General features: G+C 37.7%; 1 protein-coding gene across 1 annotated transcript in view; it reads left to right on the forward strand.

Moving 5' to 3' along the window:
• The window catches only part of DTWD2 (DTW domain containing 2), an 80,313-nt gene extending 61,470 nt beyond the window's left edge, over positions 1-18,843 (forward strand). Inside the window, exons 5-6 of the mRNA XM_069880539.1 lie at positions 12,777-12,905; positions 17,529-18,843. Of these exons, the coding sequence (XP_069736640.1) occupies positions 12,777-12,905; positions 17,529-17,699 (300 nt within the window). The 3' untranslated portion in view covers positions 17,700-18,843. The remainder of the gene's footprint in view (positions 1-12,776; positions 12,906-17,528) is intronic.
• The last annotated feature ends 206 nt before the right edge of the window (positions 18,844-19,049 follow it).

Here is a 19,049-nt window from a genome sequence, read left to right on the forward strand (position 1 = left end):
GGTAATCATAGTGGGTTTGAGCCAAGACCTTCAGGGCAATTTGTTTATGATCTTGTTTGTGTCAATAAGCTGCATAGTTTCAAGGCACCACGCAAATATTCTTTCTCAGCATTGCATTTATAAAAACATCATTCCTGCTGAGTTTATTTGCTCCCTTTTGTCCGGCCTTTGTTTAATTCTCAATTGTTTGAAAACCCTGAGAGAGAATCACATTTAGTGTAAACACGCACATAGAAGAACATCCATTTATCTGCATACAGAAAACATCCAGAACAAGAGAGCAAGCAAGATACCTTGAATCGCTGTGATCACCTGGGTGTGTCTTAGTTTATTCCTTTTCTGATTATTGGTCTCTGAATTATTTTTATGAAATGTCCTGTTCAGTGAGTTGTGCAGATGCAGAGGAAAATACACTCTTTCATCCTTTGCAGCTATGCGACTTAGGTGACTGAATACATGAGGACCAAATAGGATGCAATGTCAGAGAGTAAAAACATTTTATTGAAGTCACAAGGTTTTGTTATCTTTCTGTTCTCTTGTCTTGTTTCATTTGTCACAGTTCTGAATTGGCATAAGAGAGCCACACTAAATACCAAATCGGGCCGTAGAACTTATGTGAATGGCTGATGCCCAGTTTATTTCTGAAAGGGAAAGAGGTTTGATGGTAAACAAGGGGTGCAGATAGGCAGGTGGCAAATCAGAACCCAGGGCAGCAAAGACCAGCCAACAGCAGTTGCAGCATTGTTTGCTATGTTGGTGTTTTTAAATAGTGTAATCATAGAATCATAGAATCACAGAATAACCAGGTTGGAAGAGACCCACTGGATCATCGAGTCCAACCATTCCTATCAAACACTAAACCATGTCCCTCAGCACCTCATCCACTCGTCCCTTAAACCCCTCCAGCGAAGGTGACTCGGCTGCTGGATGAGGGAAAGGCTGTGGATGGATCTTCCTGGACTTCAGCAAAGCCTTTGACACCGTTTCTCCCAGCATTCTGCTTGAGAAACTGTCAGCCTCTGGGCTGGACAGGCGCACACTCTCCTGGGTGGAAAACTGGTTGGATGGAGGGCCCAGAGAGTGGTGGGAAATGGAGTTAACTCCAGCTGGAGGCCAGTGACAAGTGGGGTTCCCGAGGGCTCAGTGCTGGGTCCAGCCCTGTTCAATGTCTTTATCAATGATCTGGATGAAGGCATCGAGTGCACCCTTAGCAAGTTTGCGGACGACACTAAGCTGGGTGGAAGTGTGGATCTGCTGGAGGGTCGGGAGGCTCCAAAGGGATCTGAACAGGCTGGACCGCTGGGCTGAGACCAATGGCAGGAGGTTTAACAAGGCCAAATGCCGGGTCCTGCACTTGGGGCACAACAACCCTGAGCAGCTACAGGCTAGGAGAAGTCTGTCTAGAAAGCTGCCTGGAGGAGAGGGACCTGGGTGTGTTGGTTAACAGGGACTGAACATGAGCCAGCAGTGGCCCAGGTGGCCAAGAAGGCCAATGGCATCTTGGCTTGGATCAGAAACGGCGTGACCAGCAGGTCCAGGGAGGTTCTTCTCCCTCTGGACTCGGCACTGGTGAGACCGCTCCTCGAATCCTGTGTTCAGTTCTGGGCCCCTCCCCACAAGAAGGATGTTGAGGCTCTGGAGCGAGTCCAGAGAAGAGCAACAAAGCTGGTGAAGGTGCTGGAGAACAGGCCTTATGAGGAGCGGCTGAGAGAGCTGGGGGTGTTTATCCTGGAGGAGGCTGAGGGGAGACCTCATTGCTCTCTCCAACTACCTGAAAGGAGGTTGTAGAGAGGAGGGTGCTGGCCTCTTCTTCCAAGTGACAGGGGACAGGACAAGAGGGAATGGCCTCAAGCTCCGCCAGGGGAGGTTTAGGCTAGACGTTAGGAAAAAATTTTTCACAGGAAGGGTCATTGGTCCCTGGCAGAGGCTGCCCAGGGAGGTGGTTGATTCACCTTCCCTGGAGGTGTTTAAGGCACGGGTGGATGAGGTACTGAGGGACATGGTTTAGTGTTTGATGGGAACGGTTGGACTCGATGATCCGGTGGGTCTCTTCCAACCTGGTTATTCTGTGATTCTGTGATTCTGTGATTCTGTGACTCCACCCCCTCCCTGGGCAGCCTCTGCCAGTGCCCAATGACCCTTTCTGTGAAAAATTTTTTCCTAATGTCCAGCCTGAACCTCCCCTGGCAGAGCTTGAGGCCATTCCCTGTCGTCCTGCCCCCTGTCCCTTGGGAGAAGAGCCCAGCTCCCTCCTCTCCACAACCTCCTTTCAGGTAGCTGTAGAGAGCAATGAGGTCTCCCCTCAGCCTCCTCTTCTCCAGGCTAAACACCCCCAGCTCTCTCAGCCGTTCCTCATAAGGCCTGTTCTCCAGCCCCTTCACCAGCTTTGTTGCTCTTCTCTGGACTCGCTCCAGAGCCTCAACATCCTTCTTGTGGTGAGGGGCCCAGAACTGAACACAGGATTCGAGGAGCGGTCTCACCAGTGCCGAGTCCAGAGGGAGAAGAACCTCCCTGGACCTGCTGGTCACGCCGTTTCTGATCCAAGCCAAGATGCCATTGGCCTTCAATCTTTTATGTAGGAGGAAAACTTGGTTTTGTTATGCAAGTAGCTCATATCTTCTGCTGTATAATGACTTGAGAGGTAAAGATAATCACTAAAATCTATTACATATTCTGAAATGTTTGATATGTTTATAGTTTAGCTGCTATCTCATTACAGTTGAAACGTTAAAGAAAATATTTCGGACCCCAAAGAGCAATGTGTTATATGCTTGTACTGGCAGAAATTACTGTTTCAGAAGACTGAGATCAAATGGAGAGTACTGGGAATTACCTTGGGTCAAGACTTCATCCACAATTACATCGTGACACTGAACAATCAACAGGAGTCTGCCTTTCTGACATTTAGGTTAATTTGAGTGACATTAGTCCACTTTGACATTTTTCTGGTCATAAGTATGTATTTATTACCTCTCAATACAGTGACAAGTTTTTTGTGACTAAAGATCTTGGGTAATTTGCCAGATGTCAGAAATGTATGCTATTTTCACTCTTTGGCAGCAACTTTCCTTTTATTTTATTTCATTGCCATCTGTTTTGTAATTATTGTCAAACTCTTTGCCCATTATCTGAGTATCCTGCGGGTAGTACAATTCAGGAACAATTGCAGCTTTTGTACCATTGTGCCCACACTGAAGTTCTCATGGGATACGTACAATTTCTAAAAAGGAAAATAGAAATATTTTTCATTTTGATTGAGCTTGATTTGAAATAATTAGATTCATTGAAGACTTTTTCCTTCTTTTAGTCTTTCTTTACATGTTCTTGTCTGCCCTTGCCAAAGTTCTTCTCAGGAACGTCTTCCACTACTTTTTCCCTTTCCAAGGGAGTGCTTAACATAAAATAAGAAAAAAAAGAAACCAGAGAAGGCAAAAGTAATGAGTAGATTCCAGAGAACAATGTCATTGTGTTGATGCTACTTTTTGACATTGAAGTATTTAATTTTCCTTTTCAGTTTTCTGATATTAGCAGTAATTAAAGTTAAATGGCTGTGACAATGCGCGTAATTAAATTTTCTTCCTTCATTTCATGACCCCGTTCTCTAGATCCATACCCTGCTCACTGACTCAATTTACTTGCAGCACTTTCCTGTTGTATTAATTATTAAAAGAATAGTGCTGCATAAAATATTGATTTGTTACTTGACATTCGTTTTTGAAATGTAAGCAGAGCGAGAGAGATATTACCAGAAATAATTTCTGGATCTTTCTGCCTCTAAGTACAAAAAAATAAAATGCATGGGAAATAACTAAAAATGTATAATCATTTTACGAAGTGCCAGGCATGCCCTGTGCTACTTAAATATGATTATTTTTAGATAATATAATGGCAGTATTGAATTATGTCACTCCTCAGTGACAAGTTATAAGTAGTAACCTGCAGTTTCAGGATGTAGAACCATAACCAGATAGTATTTCAATTATTTATGCAAAATACATTGCCCAAATACTACCAGGTCCATCCTATCTTTTGCTTTTTTCCTAGCACTTCCCTTTCCATACGCTGTCTGTTAGCTTTTAATTTTATGTAGGGCATCCAAGTCAGCCTCAGGCTGCCTTCTTTTACAGGAATTTGAACTTTTAGATTAGAACTACATTTTGTCTGCACTTGAACTTTATTTCAGTTACCTCTTTTAATTGAAGACTGTACTATTTTGCTTTCTTTAAGGACAGTAAGGCCTTCTGGTGTTTTTTGCCATGCTTCTTGAGCTAGTAAATATGCAAGAAACAGGAGAAGTATTGAATTCTTTTTTGTTTTATCCCTGTATGTAAGAAATTGCCATTATTCTTGTTTGCTTTTTGTCCTCTTGCTACTCCAATAGGTTACTTAGAGATAAATAATTCAAAAATATTGGAGGGAAGATCGTATTGCTCTTACCTTCAATAACAGCACTTGCTGTTTCTGATTGTCTCCTGCTTCTCCATCATCCCTTTGTTGGTCTTCAAAGTGCTTTACAGCGCTGAGTAATTGGCATCTTACAGATAGAGACCTTGGAGCTCAGTGAAGGAAACTGGCTTGACTGAACTTGCATTGTGGCTTAGTGACCTCCAGTTATTCCCTGACATCACATCCAATGTCTTATCTTCCAGGGAAGCAGGATACATGCATACAAACTTCCTTCAGCCTGTCCCCATGCATGCTGATGCTTCTTTATCACTGTCAGAAGCCTGATCTTGACAACTTAGGAAGTGCCATCTAAGTAACTTCTACTGATAAAGTTTTTCATTAGTTTAAAAGTTCATGTTACTTATCACAGAATCATAGAATCATAGAATCACCAGGTTGGAAAAGACCCACCGGATGATCGAGTCCAACTTTCTGCACAGCAGCAGAACTGATTTGATTACCTTTTACTTTTTCTGTATATACTTACTGATTATGTCTTATTTATTAAATGTAGGCCAAAATAGCCTCTTTTCTTCTTTGGAAAAAGAAGGTTCTCAGGTATGCATACATTTATTTTCCAAACTTCTGTGGGGGACACTCATTTCATACTGTATAGTGAGTGGCATAACTAATGACAAACATCATCCTAAATGGTTTGAAACATTATGACTCCTTAATTTTATCCCTTCTGTATTGTATGTAACTTTAAGGCTTGGAAATATGCAGGTGGGCATAAGCAACTTTTTGAAATAACTTTCATAAAGATTGCTTACTTTGGTGATATTTCTAAACTACTACAGCTTGCAGGTGTTTCTACTACTTTATTTACAGTCCGAAGAGAAGACAATTTTACTTGGGTTTGCAATATGTGCTAAACTGTTAAATTCTCTCAGAAGATGCTCAAAATTGAGTTCTTACAAAAACTCTTAATGACAGATTCCTGGTAGAAACACTTCAGAAATGCTTGCATAGGCGGAAGAATGGCCTGTTGTAAATAGTTTCATAAAACAAATGAAGTGCCAAGAAGGAGGCCACTAAAAACTGTTCCATGTTTTTGTTTAGATTGTTGATTTTGTAGTGCATTAAAGACTGAAATGTGTAGCCCAAGAAGTTATGAGGTAGTTGTTGGACTTCCTCAAAATGATCTGCATACGTGGTGGGAAGTATTTTGAATTACCAGGTTCTCCTACTAGAAAAAAGTGTGTTTTACCTTTACTTCATATAGAGTAATAGGTAAAAATGGTCAATATAGACATACAGATTAGATTACAGATACATTTTAAAAAGTGAGATACCTATGTTGAGTGCTGGTTTTTTCTTTAACTTTAGTAAGTATTTAGCTTCCAGTTCTTCAATCTGTGTAACTAATGGAAGTTGTGTGTTTATCTAGTAAATACTCCAGTTTTTACAGAAACAAAATTACGCAGTGGGAAGCCTGCTATATGAGAAACTTATCTTCTACAGATAACTGATGGTAGAGTAAATGAGTGTTATTTACAGTATGTTTTTTCTGCCCTGGTTAATTTACCACGTTTTTTTACATGTGGAAATTGTAATATTATTTTTTGTAATCATAAATGCTTTATTCTGATGCATGTTTTAAAGACAGAATTTCCTCTGTAAGTTCATTTCTTCCTTGCCCAGCTCTGGGAAAAGAATCTCTATTGAACAAATGAGGCTGGAGTAGTCTGAAAACTTAAGGTTTGGCAGGGGTAAGGTGGAGAAAATGCATATACTTAAATAGAAGGAAGTTTATCCAATTTCTTGTTCTTTTCTTTTTTTCCCCAAAAAATAAATTTCTGTAGGATTGTGGTAAAAGAATCTATGTCTATGAATGACACACTCCTTTTTCAATTTAATTTCTTTTCCGGTGAGTCAACTATGTCTAAAAATGAAAACAAGGAACGCAGGAGAGAAATGCTCTGTACAGTCTTGAGTTTTCCTCTTTCAAAAGATATTTTAAAAGAAAGGTGACAACATTGTGAAGCACTAAAAAGCATTTTTTACCAGAATGTACTTATGACATTCTCAAGTTGTTTTTTTTTCTATATATCAAATTACAGGATATTTATTTTCTTTCAGAGTTGTTTGTGCAGTAACAGGAAGGAGACATAATGAAATACAGAGGTGATGTTTTTTAAAAAAGTATCATTTGCCGTAGCCACTGAACAAAGAGCCGTTGTGTAGGATTATATTCAGATGATGAGCATTAGGTCGTTCAGTGAGTGGCTCTTCTGATTTATTCTGGACCATTTATCTTTAGCGTGTCGTACTGCACAGCAATAAAATCTGGTTCTTAAACTGTTTTGGTTCCAGAAGCATAGAAAGGGCATTCTTGAAAATGCATAGGAGTTTAATTTATTTTCATACATTAATAACATAATTGATGAAAGAAATTCTGCACACTGCTTTTATACAGGTGCTTTTTATAAGGGTTTAAGAAGTCATATGATTTTGACCTGTGAAAGAGCTACTCTGAATCACACCTCTGAAATCAGATTCTTCTGCACAGGCTGAATGATTATGTAGGGCTTAGACACAGCCACATTGTGCTCTTCAGCAGAAGCACTTAGCTTCTCTTGCAAAGATAGACTATTACTTACTTACCCTACTCTCCATCACAGTACCAGTCAGGCTTCTTGTTGTAGCAAGACATTGAGTCTACCTTGATGCCATAAATTGCCTGAGAGGAAGGGTTTGCATGATACCTAAAGGGAAAGGTTTTGGGTTTCATAGGAAATTGTCAATGATAATGTGTAAAACAACTTGTCACTTTGTGGAAGTGGAGGTAATTGCTTTTCTTCAAGTTTACCTGAAAGTCACAGTATTATCTATGGCTTATTTCAGCAATTTGCATGGATAATATACAGGAATGCCATGGATGTGTCTAAATATTCAAATTAAAGATGCGGGCAGAGTTTTCTTGTGACATCCATGTATTCTTTTCAGGCTGTCCATTTGTGACAGTTGCACGGCAGTTATTCCCTCCAGTATTTAGAAACAAAGTGCTTTTAAGATGTCAGTTTAAATTAAAGCCAAGATTTTGAACAAAATAACTTATTTATACTCTTGATTCAAATTTCAGTAGCATGCTGAGATTAAATTTACTCAAGCTGTCTTTTCTGTCACAAAGGTAATTTTATTTAACTGCACGAGACTTCTGTAACGTATGGAGAATAATTTGTTTTGGCTTGCAGGTAAGAGGTCCTTGTGCCAACTGGATACTGAGTGAAAGATCTTTCCTATGCCTGACCTCCTTTTCTGTCTGAGATTTCATAAAATAAAAGTCTTATATTTTTCTGGAAGATACTTGTTAAAGTAACAGTACATTGGAACAATAACTACTCTCTGTGTTAAGCAGGATGATCGATGGTACTTGTGTACTTCATTTTCTGATAGCTAAGCAAATTAATTCCCAAACAAAATTCAGGTTTTATAGGAATGCTATAAACATAAGTAAAAGAGGAAGGGATCATAAAATAAGTGCCAGGATTTTCATAGAAGCTGCAGAAGGGTGTGTTGTTCAGCTGCCTGTTTTGAGGTGTCTGTAGGGTAATTTCATAAAACAGGACAAAGAAACCCAAGAATTGTTGGAAGTGTGCCCTGTGAGACCTGTTCTACTTTGTAGCCTGTCTGTGATCTAGGACATGCATTATTTTCCAAATATAATTTGGCATAATGCTGGATTCTCTTTGAAGAGTAAAGATACTAAGAATAATGATGATGAAGTTGGCATATAAGAGGTAAAAATATAAGGATATTGACATTAAGAAGAGGACTGAGGCTAGCACTTAGAGCTTTCTGTAAGAGCTCCAGTCCTAATACTTAAAATAAGAGCAGAAATCAGTTGCCTGACTTATCTAGCTTAAGTTTTGAAGATTTTGAACCGCAGGTCTTTGACACTATGAAGGCAGTGTTTTACTTCCATCAGTGCTGAATAGCTGAACAGGATCAACTGGGTCATCTCTGAAGAGAGGCCTGGAAGAAGAACCCAGCCTTAAGAAACTCTGAAGGGTCATTGTTTTTGCTGTGGTTGAAATCCTTTGTAAATTCTCAAAAAGCTGTAGCATTTTCTAAGAGACTGGTTTGTTGGCAGAGAAGCAAGTCTTTATTAAGATAATGTAACAATTTGTGAGAAATGCTGATATTCAGGCTTTTGGAACCTCCCGTCCTGAGTTACACAGACATGACACTTGATTGTAAATGGTGCTTCACGTTTCTGGTGGCTCGGAAACTAAACCCCCAAACTCCTTTACACTTACAAAAATAATAGATACACTAATTCCAGTGTCTTGGTTAAATTCCAGTGAGTAATTGCAGTCAACTTCTCTAAATTTCCTTCTAGTTTGAATTGGTTGACATAGTATCCAGTTTCTATCTTATGCTGTTTATTTTGGTTAGTGGTGTTTGGTTAGTGGCTTATGTTTTTTCAACTTGACCTTTTTGGGTTTTATTACTAATTGAAATTATTCCAGAGTTTGCATATGTTTTGCAAATCACTTCAACAAGCTAAAAAAGAAAAACCTATCACGTCATAGTATCTTTATGATTTTGTGGAGAAATTGTCATAAAATATCGTTATTGTAGTACTTATGTATGGTATTTATAAATACTGATTATGAGGTTTCAAAGTGTAACCCAGAGAGTAAACAATATGATTTTGTTTATGTTAACTGTGGAGGAACATTTCCTAACTAGATAGTGGAGAAATTTTGATGAGACCATACCTAAAGTGGCCTTGGAAACTGTTAACTTAGCCCTGCAAAAGGCAAGTTTTAGACCTGTTTTCTGAAAATGAGAGAAGTTATCTCCTGCCTAGTTACATTTGAGAACATTAAATATTTCATATCTGTATGCAATTTATTTCAAGGAAATATTCTTCTCGTGTCTGAAATATCTATTAGCGGTGCTAATTCATTTTAGTTTCTGTATTGTTTTGGCTTTTATTACCATTTGGTTTATGCTCTAGGTTGGTAGTGCCCCTTATTGTGTGTGTTATTCATTCTGTGAGATTACCTAGATTCTGATAAACAATCAGTCATTCAGTGAGTGTTCTTCAATATGTGATAGACAAAAGCTACTCAAGACCACATGCCAGCTGACTAAGGATTTCTTATTTAGATTCTGTGCCTCTCCTGGAGTAAAGAGTGTGGTAAAATGCATATTTGCTGAAAGAAGCCTGAGAGACAAACTGTAGCAGGGCAGGGAGTTGTCCTGGTGAGATATTATTCCTCTGATCTGCACAACTGTGCTGTCAGTGTGGGGTATCTTGTCCCAGTGAATATTTCAGTTTTCAGAAAAAATGGACTGGGACCACTTGTTTCCATTCTCTCTCACTCATCACTCTGTGATGAAGGTTGTTGCCAGCTGTTTGGAAAAGGTGAGGATATGTGCCTGCTCAGGCTACATCCTGGAGAAACAATGGACTGAGTTTACCCTTGTCTTTAATACCCATTCAGGAATTTTGAAGTAGGGACTAAATACTCCCTCCGGCATAGATCTCTGTACGCTTGAAATAACTAACCTTCCTACTCTGCCATGATGGAAATACATACATGGTCCCAGTAGGGGGAACATAAACCAAAAAACCCAAACCTTGAAAACTAACAAAATATTTATCTTAGTTTAATCTTCTGTTACATTTAGATATATACACTGAAGTCCAAAACCTACATTTTCTCTCCTAAATCAATTTTTTTTTTTGATTTTTCAATACTAAATTGAAGAAGGTCGTTGATAAAGCCTCGTATGTATTCACTGGTTTCATTCTTGAATCTGCCCTAGATCTGTTTTTCAGCATATGGACTGAATTTACTGCTCAATATCCAAGTAACTGTCAACATCTTTTATACAGTAGATACAAATTCTACAGTATGACTATAAATTAAAGATTGTATGATGGGCTTCCGGTGCAGTGTAATAGCAAGCACAGTCAGCTAATGAAGTGCTAGGTATAAATTCCTTTCTTTCAGCAGAGTATAGAGCTAGAGACTAAAGACCCTGAGTCTGCAGAAAGGGAATAATCAACCATTTTCAACTACTCTGGCTATCTCAACTTTGAACATAAAATATCAGATTAAACTTTGTAGTAAGTAATAGGCATGCATTAAGTAATTTGTCATACATTGTGCCAATTAATTTGTAGAAATATGCTCAATAGCTGCAGAAATGAAAATGGATTTTCAGTGGAGATGACCATTGAATTTGTAGGAAATAACTCTGCATATCATCACCCGTAACTGTTCATTTCAGGTATCTAAGATTATTAAGTATGTCCAAGAAAATTACGTATATATGTGCTTTGAGACCACTGGTGCATTTTCATATTAATTAACAGTTGGTGTAACCTAATTAAAAATACAGTGTATTCCAAGTAATTATTATGGTCAGCAGCCTTAAAATAGCAAAAGCATCAAAAAACATGGCAAAATGAATTTTTGAAAATGTGATTTTAAGATTATTTCATTAAAATGACACCTCCAGTATTACAGTTGTGAAAATAATACAAATGTATTAGTAAGTAATGCAAAAGATGTGTGGTTAGTATACTGTGTTCTTTAAATAACTAACAAGCATTCATCAATTTCTCAACCCAAGTGTGTATTCTTTGGCTGTTGAAAGGGGTCTCTCCAAACTATCGAAGCAATCCTTGCTGGGCAGCTTTAAAACATTCTAATATGTGCACGGTTTTGGCCTCCAAGCCTACCAAATAGCAAGACTGGCATTTAAAAAAGAGAAGTTTCATTTGATAAACAAGTTAGGGCCTTCTATCACAATGGTAGATTTTTCTGTCTTCTAAATTTGAATATATTGAGCTGTTATACCTAACTTATTTGTTTCTTCCAGAATGGCTTTCATCTTCTCTTACTGCCTTCTTTTTATTTATTTATTTCTAATTCCCATTAAATTGGGGTCAGGCAAAGCATTGGAATTTGATTTTATTCATCCAAGTTTCTTCAGTGGCTTGGAGTTTTCCTTTTATAAGTGAAGTGTCTTGAATTTTAAAAAAACAGGTGATTGTGTGTAAAAGAAATGAAGGAAGATGATGCACTAAAATGAAGAAGCAGGAAAAATGATTATGGGAAGGACTGAATGAAGTGAGGAATGCTGAAAAACCTGTGACAGGCAGAATGGGAGCAATATTATGATGACCATGGGAAGCAGTCACCCATTTGGTGGAGAAGATGGAAAAATAAAAGACAGTTGTTGGACTGAGTTTTAAAAAAAAGAAAATTATTACTTTATTTTTTGTAATAATTCCTTCATGTTTATCGGACTGTACTTTGTTGGGTTTAAGAATGGCGATAATGCTGCTAAAACATTAACTTGTTTGGCAAATTATTTTTTAAACATGTGGAAATAGAAATTTTAGGAATAAAATATCATACATAAAATTGTACAGTAGTTTGGGTCGGAAGAGACCTTAAAGATCATCTAGTTCCAGCCCCCCTGACATGGGCAGGAACACCGTGAACAGTTCATGAACTGCAAAGCTCTTTCAGCACTTTTAAGACACTACATGAAGGTTTAAATAAAGAAATCAAACCCTTATACATCTCAGTAAGATCTCAGCTAATAATTCATATTGCTATACATGCAAAATATCTACATTTTCACATGAAATCTAATAATATAACTTCTGTGATGTTTCAACTGCTGTTTATAAACCCAGTAAAAGCTTTTGGAGCTGATAAAACAGGCAATGCAGTAGTTGAATTAAATTTCTTTCAGTTAAAAACCTTTAGTTTGTGAAGTAGTATAGACTGGTTATCACTTAAGGCAGGGCAAATAAATCATCGTCAAACATGATTTAGGTAAGAAAACAGTTCTAATCAGTAACCTAGTAAATTATACTAATAAATGCAGTTTCTGAAAGTCTTTCTTTCAGAACTTGACAAATAGTATCTAGCCAGAGTAAACCATATCAGCAACTATACAGTTATTGCACATTGTATGGGACCATGTGTCGGTTGAGTGTGCAATAAAACAAGCCTAGGGGAATAATATTATTTTTGTTATAGGACATCTGTGGCAACTGAAACTGGTTGCTAAAATTTCACTTGGTCTTTTTCTGACAAACAATAGTATTTTCTTTACATGTTTGTACAGTAACAAACATGCAGTTTTAGTCTCCAGTGGCGACTCATGGGTATTATATTGTTATACTTAACAGTAGCATTAGGTTGTTGGGTACGGGGAGACAAAACAGCAAAGTGGAAAGGCAGCAATTGACTACACAGGGGAATGGGCTGTGCTTTGCTTAGTGTAAGGAGGAACTACTTTGTTTGCTGCACTGGCATGTTTATTTTAGTAGAGTTTGTGTTTTTCAGGTGCAGTTAAAAACCAACATTTCAAGTCAATACGTAATTCGTACGCAGCCAACAAACACCTGTCTCTCTACACTTGAATGTGCAGCTGCTGCTCTCACCATCATGGAAAAAAATAAGAGTATACAAGAGGTACGTAACTAATTTTAAACACTTGAATTTTTCTGTTCTGAATAGTAGAGGGTCAGCAAAGGTAGTTAGCTGATAATGTCACGTTTGATTGTCAAAGCGTAATAGTTTTGTTGCATAGCAAACTAAAACAAGAGTGTAACATTAGGAACTATTTTCCTTCAGATATTTATTAACTCTACTATGTCCAGATTATTTTCTCTCTTGGATTCCAAGAATATCTGTAGTCTTCCTATTCTTTATTCAATGTTTCTGTCAGATTGCTGATGGAACTTCTTAGATACAAAGGTCTTGATTGATTGTTTTGCTATTCCTCTTCTCAGTATCCTAAATTGTGGTGCAGGTTTTTTTTGTTCTGTCCTAAAATGGAATTAGATTGGCTTTTTTTTGCCACAAAGAGTTGTCTGAATAACCTGGACAATATTCAGGGTTAAAAATCTTTCTTTGATGGTGTTTGAAGTACCCTTTAAGGTTGGATCATGTCCTCTAACAGACGGTATTTGGTACTGTAATATCCATCAAGTCTGAGTGCAGACTACGTATCTTAAAGACTGGCTTTACCCTGGCAACTCATTTTGTTTATGGAGTAGTAGATTGATTATTGAAAACAACTGCTGCAATCCATTTCCTCAATTCCTTTTTTTTTTTGATGAGGGTTTGTTTTGGGTTTTTTTTTTTTTTCCTTCCTTTCCCTTAGTTGTCCTGTGTTGTCCCCTGGCACTTCCACTTTTACAAGTTTTACCTTGCATTGTTCAGGTTAATTTGTATCAGGATTTGTGTCACTCTTGTTCCTGTAGTTGTTGCTCAATGGCCCTTTTCTTCTCTCTTGCTTCCATTTGTCTTTTCTATTCACTTTTCCTCTCTTGTACATTTTTTTGCATTTTTAACTCAGCAGTCCTAGTGTCTTCCAGTTCCCTCTTTCCTTCCTCATTCTTCTTACCCATCACAGTCTCTCATCCTATACTACTTTCTTGCACACTTCTTCCTGTAGTTCTAAATATCGTGAGAAGAGTCACTCAGATTCTCTTCACCTGTATGTTACATTTTAAAAAAATGGTGGTTTATAAGGCACATAGTAAATGCTGTGCTTACCACAGGGATGGCAGTTGGGAATTTAGCCCAAAGCAAATAAAAGTGCTGCTTTATATATTACTAGGCCAGTAGTCCAGAGATGTACTGTTGTAGTTACCTCTTCCTGTGATGTTTTTCTGAGTTCACTTGTCATTTCTTATTGCAAAACTTCAAAACATAGATTGTTTACCAGGCATGCCAAATTGTATGAATTTAACGTGCTAGATTGACTTTTTTTAAAAAAAAAAGGAACACAACAGTTTTGGTTTTGCTATTTCTTACCTGTAGTGCATTGAACACTACTTTTTTAATGTACTATCTTAATTAACTGTGATTAACACTTAACTGTTAACAACTGTTCAGTTGCTCTAATATGTGGAATTTACATATTACACTCATGTTACCAAAGTTATATTCACTCTAAAGTATGATTAGTATTTTTTAGCAAAGGAAGATATTAGTAAACTTGGCAGACATAGCCTATAATCACCCTGATGTCTAATTTTCATGAAGCTGGAAAAGCACAGCAATTATTTAGTTGATTAGTGATTCATTGGTATTGAAAAATGTGTCAAGGAGTGTTTGGAATGAAATTTTTGTGATGGGTCTTGAAGGCTTTGTGCCATTGGCTTCCTTGTGCTTTCTCCTAATGGTAGATAAAATCTGACGCCAGTTGAAGTTGGGAAAGTTTATTAATTTTAAGTTGTGCATCCTGTAGTAGATGTTAAGGGATTGTGTATTTGCACACACACATTAAAATGTTTATTTATTTCATTTGAGAACAGAATTGTCACAGAAGCATTCAGATCTTTTCACTGTCTTGTAGTCATGTATTGGTAATACTTAAGGTATTCTTAGTTGAGGCTCTTGGGAATTTGTGAAATACTCTTGGATACTATTTGATAAAAAGGAAAGTGTTTCCAAGATGCAAGAAACCTAAGAGAATTTGGAAGTTAGTAACATTTGTATCTCTCATATATAGGATATTCAAGTATCTAACTACCTTCAGATTTATGGTTCACTTGTTCAGTTAAGATATGAATTTAACATTACTTGGCTGATGAATGTAATTGAGAACAGCAGTTGCTAGACTCTAAAACATTTAATTTAGTTATCAGACAGGTAGGATTGATTTCCTTTGTAGCATGTGTTGGTCTCAGAATATTTATGAGAGTCAAATAACCATTATCTTTTTTTAAGATCAGTATTTCCAAATGATCCTCCTAAGTCAAGGCACAACAAGGTGATCTTTCATGCTCAAAACCAAAAGCTGATCCAGCTTGAGACAGGCAGTTGTGTTTGTTACTGCACAGAATGTAGTATGTTGTTTTCTGCAAAAACTAAATGGCAGAGATAATCTGAATACCCCCTCACAGCTAGCACAAAGATAAAATGCTTTCTAAGCCTGTCCCACTGACCTCCTGCACTCCTGCATCTGTGGAATGCAGCCCACTGGGTTATGTCTTCCTGCCAGCCAGCTCACAACTCTTACATGTCATTGGAGGAATTTGGGACTTAACAGTTCTTGAGTTTAAGTTTATCCCAGGTCAAAGAAAACTAATTGGACATTAGCCTTTCCGTGCAAGTTGTGATCCCACTAGTCTGTGATGGAAGAGGTTATTAAGATAATGGTCTACTTAATCTTTTGTTGCTGACATTAGTAATACTAATTTAATAAGCCTTTTGAAAAAGACCTAAGAGTAGACCCAGGTCTTCAATCGGATTGTGTGCCCAGAATGTAGTACAGAAGGGTCTGCGAGAAGAGATTTAAAGCTCATCTGTGTATACACTACATTCTGGTGTCCACCCTGGGGTCTTCAGATCCCTCTTTATCAGACAACAAATATTTTTTAATTTGACCTCCACCTACTAAAAAAAGGATTCTAGGTTAAAAATTGCTTCTGCATTTGGCATAGTTTATCATATGCCACCTCCATGTCTGCCTCTGTTGGCAGTAGAGTGACCTCAACTTTAAAACAATTGTCTTTAGAACCATACTGGGACAAAGTATGTGGCCAAAAATATGGTTCATAAATTAGAATTCTGCATAAAGAAACTTTTCTTTCTTTTATGGCAGTGCTGCTATCATATGCTTTTATGTTAAAAGAATGTAATTATTTACTGTAAAATTACACTGAATTAAAACTAGAAACACTGAAATTAAAGTGGGTTTTATATATTTACTTTTTCCTGTGGTGTGCTGGGACAACATAGACAAATTTCCCCCTCATTAGCACTTCTATCTCATTCAGGCCCAGAGTGAGTATGTTGTTAGTGTCTACAATTCACAGTCCAATATTATATTTTCTCCCTATCTGTCAGAGTTGGCCCAACCTCCTTTTCAGTGACAAAGTTGTCAGTTTCACAAATGTAAAATAGCTAAGAGCTCCATAAACATTAGTGCATGTTTTAATAACCTCTATGAATTGAGTGGTATTTCCAGCATATAAGTTGGCAAATTAAAGTCAAAAGCCATGGAAGTTAAAAACGGGCACTTAGTTTGATGCCCAGGATAAGGTATTTGATTTTTCTGTGTGCTCAGAAGAGCCACATTTTACTTGGTAGAAAATCAGCTCCTGCTGACTGCAGTTACTTTAGTGATTGCCTTACACATCTGCGCATGAGGCCCCATGATACTGTATTAAGCAACCAGAAAATGAAGAACCCGCAATTAGGAATCACTTGAGATAGATTTGGTTTGTGTGGCTTCGTTAGTCCCACATAGTGTCAGTGAGTAGAAGCAGGGATGCAGTGCAGTCCCCAGGGTGGCTGTCCAGTTGCCTTGATAGTGAGACCCTCCTCTCTTCCTAAAACCCTGCCTCAAGGTATTTGTATACAAACACCAGCAGCTGTTAATGGTTCATTATTTTATTACAGCTTGTTGTCTCAGGCACGGTAACTGATTGTCATCATAGAATCACAGAATCATAGAATAGTTTGGGTTGGAAGGGACCTAAAATCCCATCTAGTTCCAGCCCCGCTGCTGTGGGCAGGGACACATCCCACTGGATAAGGGGCTCCAAGCCCCATCCAACCTGGCCTTGAACACCTCCAGGGATGGGGCAGCCACAGATTCCCTGGGCACCTGTGCCAGGGCCTCGCCACGCTCATTGTGAAGAAATTCCCCCTTACATTCCTCTTATGCCCTCTCCAGTTTATAGCCATTCGTTCGTTGCTAAGGTCAAATTAACACCATAACTTACAGTACTGCAGCTGGGGCTGATGTCAGGATTGAGTGGCTCCAAGGAAGGAGTAAGGAAGAGCAGCAGGTAGGTGGATATACATCTGCTGTGTGGCTTTTTTTAAGTACATCTGTTATTCAGCTGTGTCCTCTGTGTCTCAGAAGGTTATATTTTTTCAGCATTTATCATCTATGGTTGGACTTGATGATCCGATGGGTCTTCTCCAACCTGGTGATTCTATGATTCTATGATCTAAGTTATGTGTTATCAGTATTTTAAAGTAGTCCTTGAATACAAAATGTGGCATAATCAATATCTCTAACATAACTTACCTAAAGGGTTTGTCCCCCCCTACCCCTTCATCTTTCTGCAGACTATACTTCGTCCACTTCAAGCTTTGTGCTCTTTCCAGCTTCAGCATGGTGCCCAGATCCATCACAGCAAAGAGCATCTTCTCAAAAATGGCTTATATGACAAGCCAATGCCAAAGAATAAGCGCAAACTCAGAAGAATGGAGCTTTTGGTGAATAATATTAAAATATAAGTAAACTGTACTGACAGTACAGTGTGATTTATTTGCAGCTAGCAAATGAATATGAATCTGGATTTGGTCCAAACAGTTGACTGTACTGTAATAAAACAATTTTTAGGCTCTTCATAGGCAAGAGTTTATCATCTGCCAATGTGACAAATAGTAATGGACAAGCATTTTCATTTTTGCAGTGGGCCAGGTGCCTTTGTTCAGATGATAGAAGATCGTTCTCATTTCCTGTAGAAATGAAGAAAATTCTGAGAATAATTTAAAGTTATGGGTGACAAGTGTGATCCTCAATGTGACTGGATAAATTTACTTTGGAGAAGCTTTTGTCAGTATGAAAAGACAAGGAATATGAATGTAATGAAATGGTAAGGCTTCAGCATTTAGAAGTATATTGAATTTCTGCTGAACATTTTAACTTCACTATCTAATTACAGTAGGTTTTCAAACTGTAATTCCTTATATTGCAATAGTTCAGCTGAGTATAAGGTATGCTATTTGTACAGTTCTTTAACTCTGAGTTTTTTAATTCTTACATTATTAGAATTCCTTTTTGTAAATTTATATACTTTTTACAATGCAGTCGGGTTTAGTTTGTCTCTTGGCTTTGTTTTTAATCAAGCCCTCATATGTTTTTAGCAGAACCTGAACATTTCTGACTTAAGAAAAACAAAAAGAGTGAATGTAGAGAAATAATTGTTGGAGTACTCAGGTGCTTTACTTTTGCTTGAGCAAAAACTACTCTTCCACAGAAGGGGATATGGATATGGATATGGATATGGATATGGATATGGATATGGATATGGATATGGATATGGATATGGATATGGATATGGACATGTCACACCCATACCCTGATACGCAATGATTATGATCCTAAAGGAATTAAGCCGGTCCAGAGTAAACAGCCCTGTGAGAAGTATGATGCAATAACAATTGGTTATGTCTGGATACAACCTACTAATGTGATTGCAGATCCATTAAATTTACATGTGTTCTTTAATTAGTTCTTCTAATAGTGATAAACCAGTGTTTCCTTATAATAAGAATTGCTAGAAGCAGAAGAAATGAGTATTTTTGCAAGCTCTGTGAAGTAACATTTTATGATCTGGGGGAAAAAAAATGAAATAAAGGTTTTGATGTTCCTCTCTTCAAGTTCATAAATGCCTCCTTCATGAAACAGATTAAAATGCTTAATGTTTGTCTTCACTATCGGTTCCACTCTAGGTAACAAAATGTATCTAATTGGGTACTAATTAGTCCTAGAAATAGATATTTTGTCTAATTTATGAGCTGCAAGGAAAGAAACTACAGAACTAGGGGTGTAAACACAGCTAACCACTGTATTAACTGAAA

The sequence above is a fragment of the Phaenicophaeus curvirostris genome, chromosome Z (genome assembly GCF_032191515.1).
Source record: "Phaenicophaeus curvirostris isolate KB17595 chromosome Z, BPBGC_Pcur_1.0, whole genome shotgun sequence".
Classification (NCBI taxonomy): domain Eukaryota; kingdom Metazoa; phylum Chordata; class Aves; order Cuculiformes; family Cuculidae; genus Phaenicophaeus; species Phaenicophaeus curvirostris.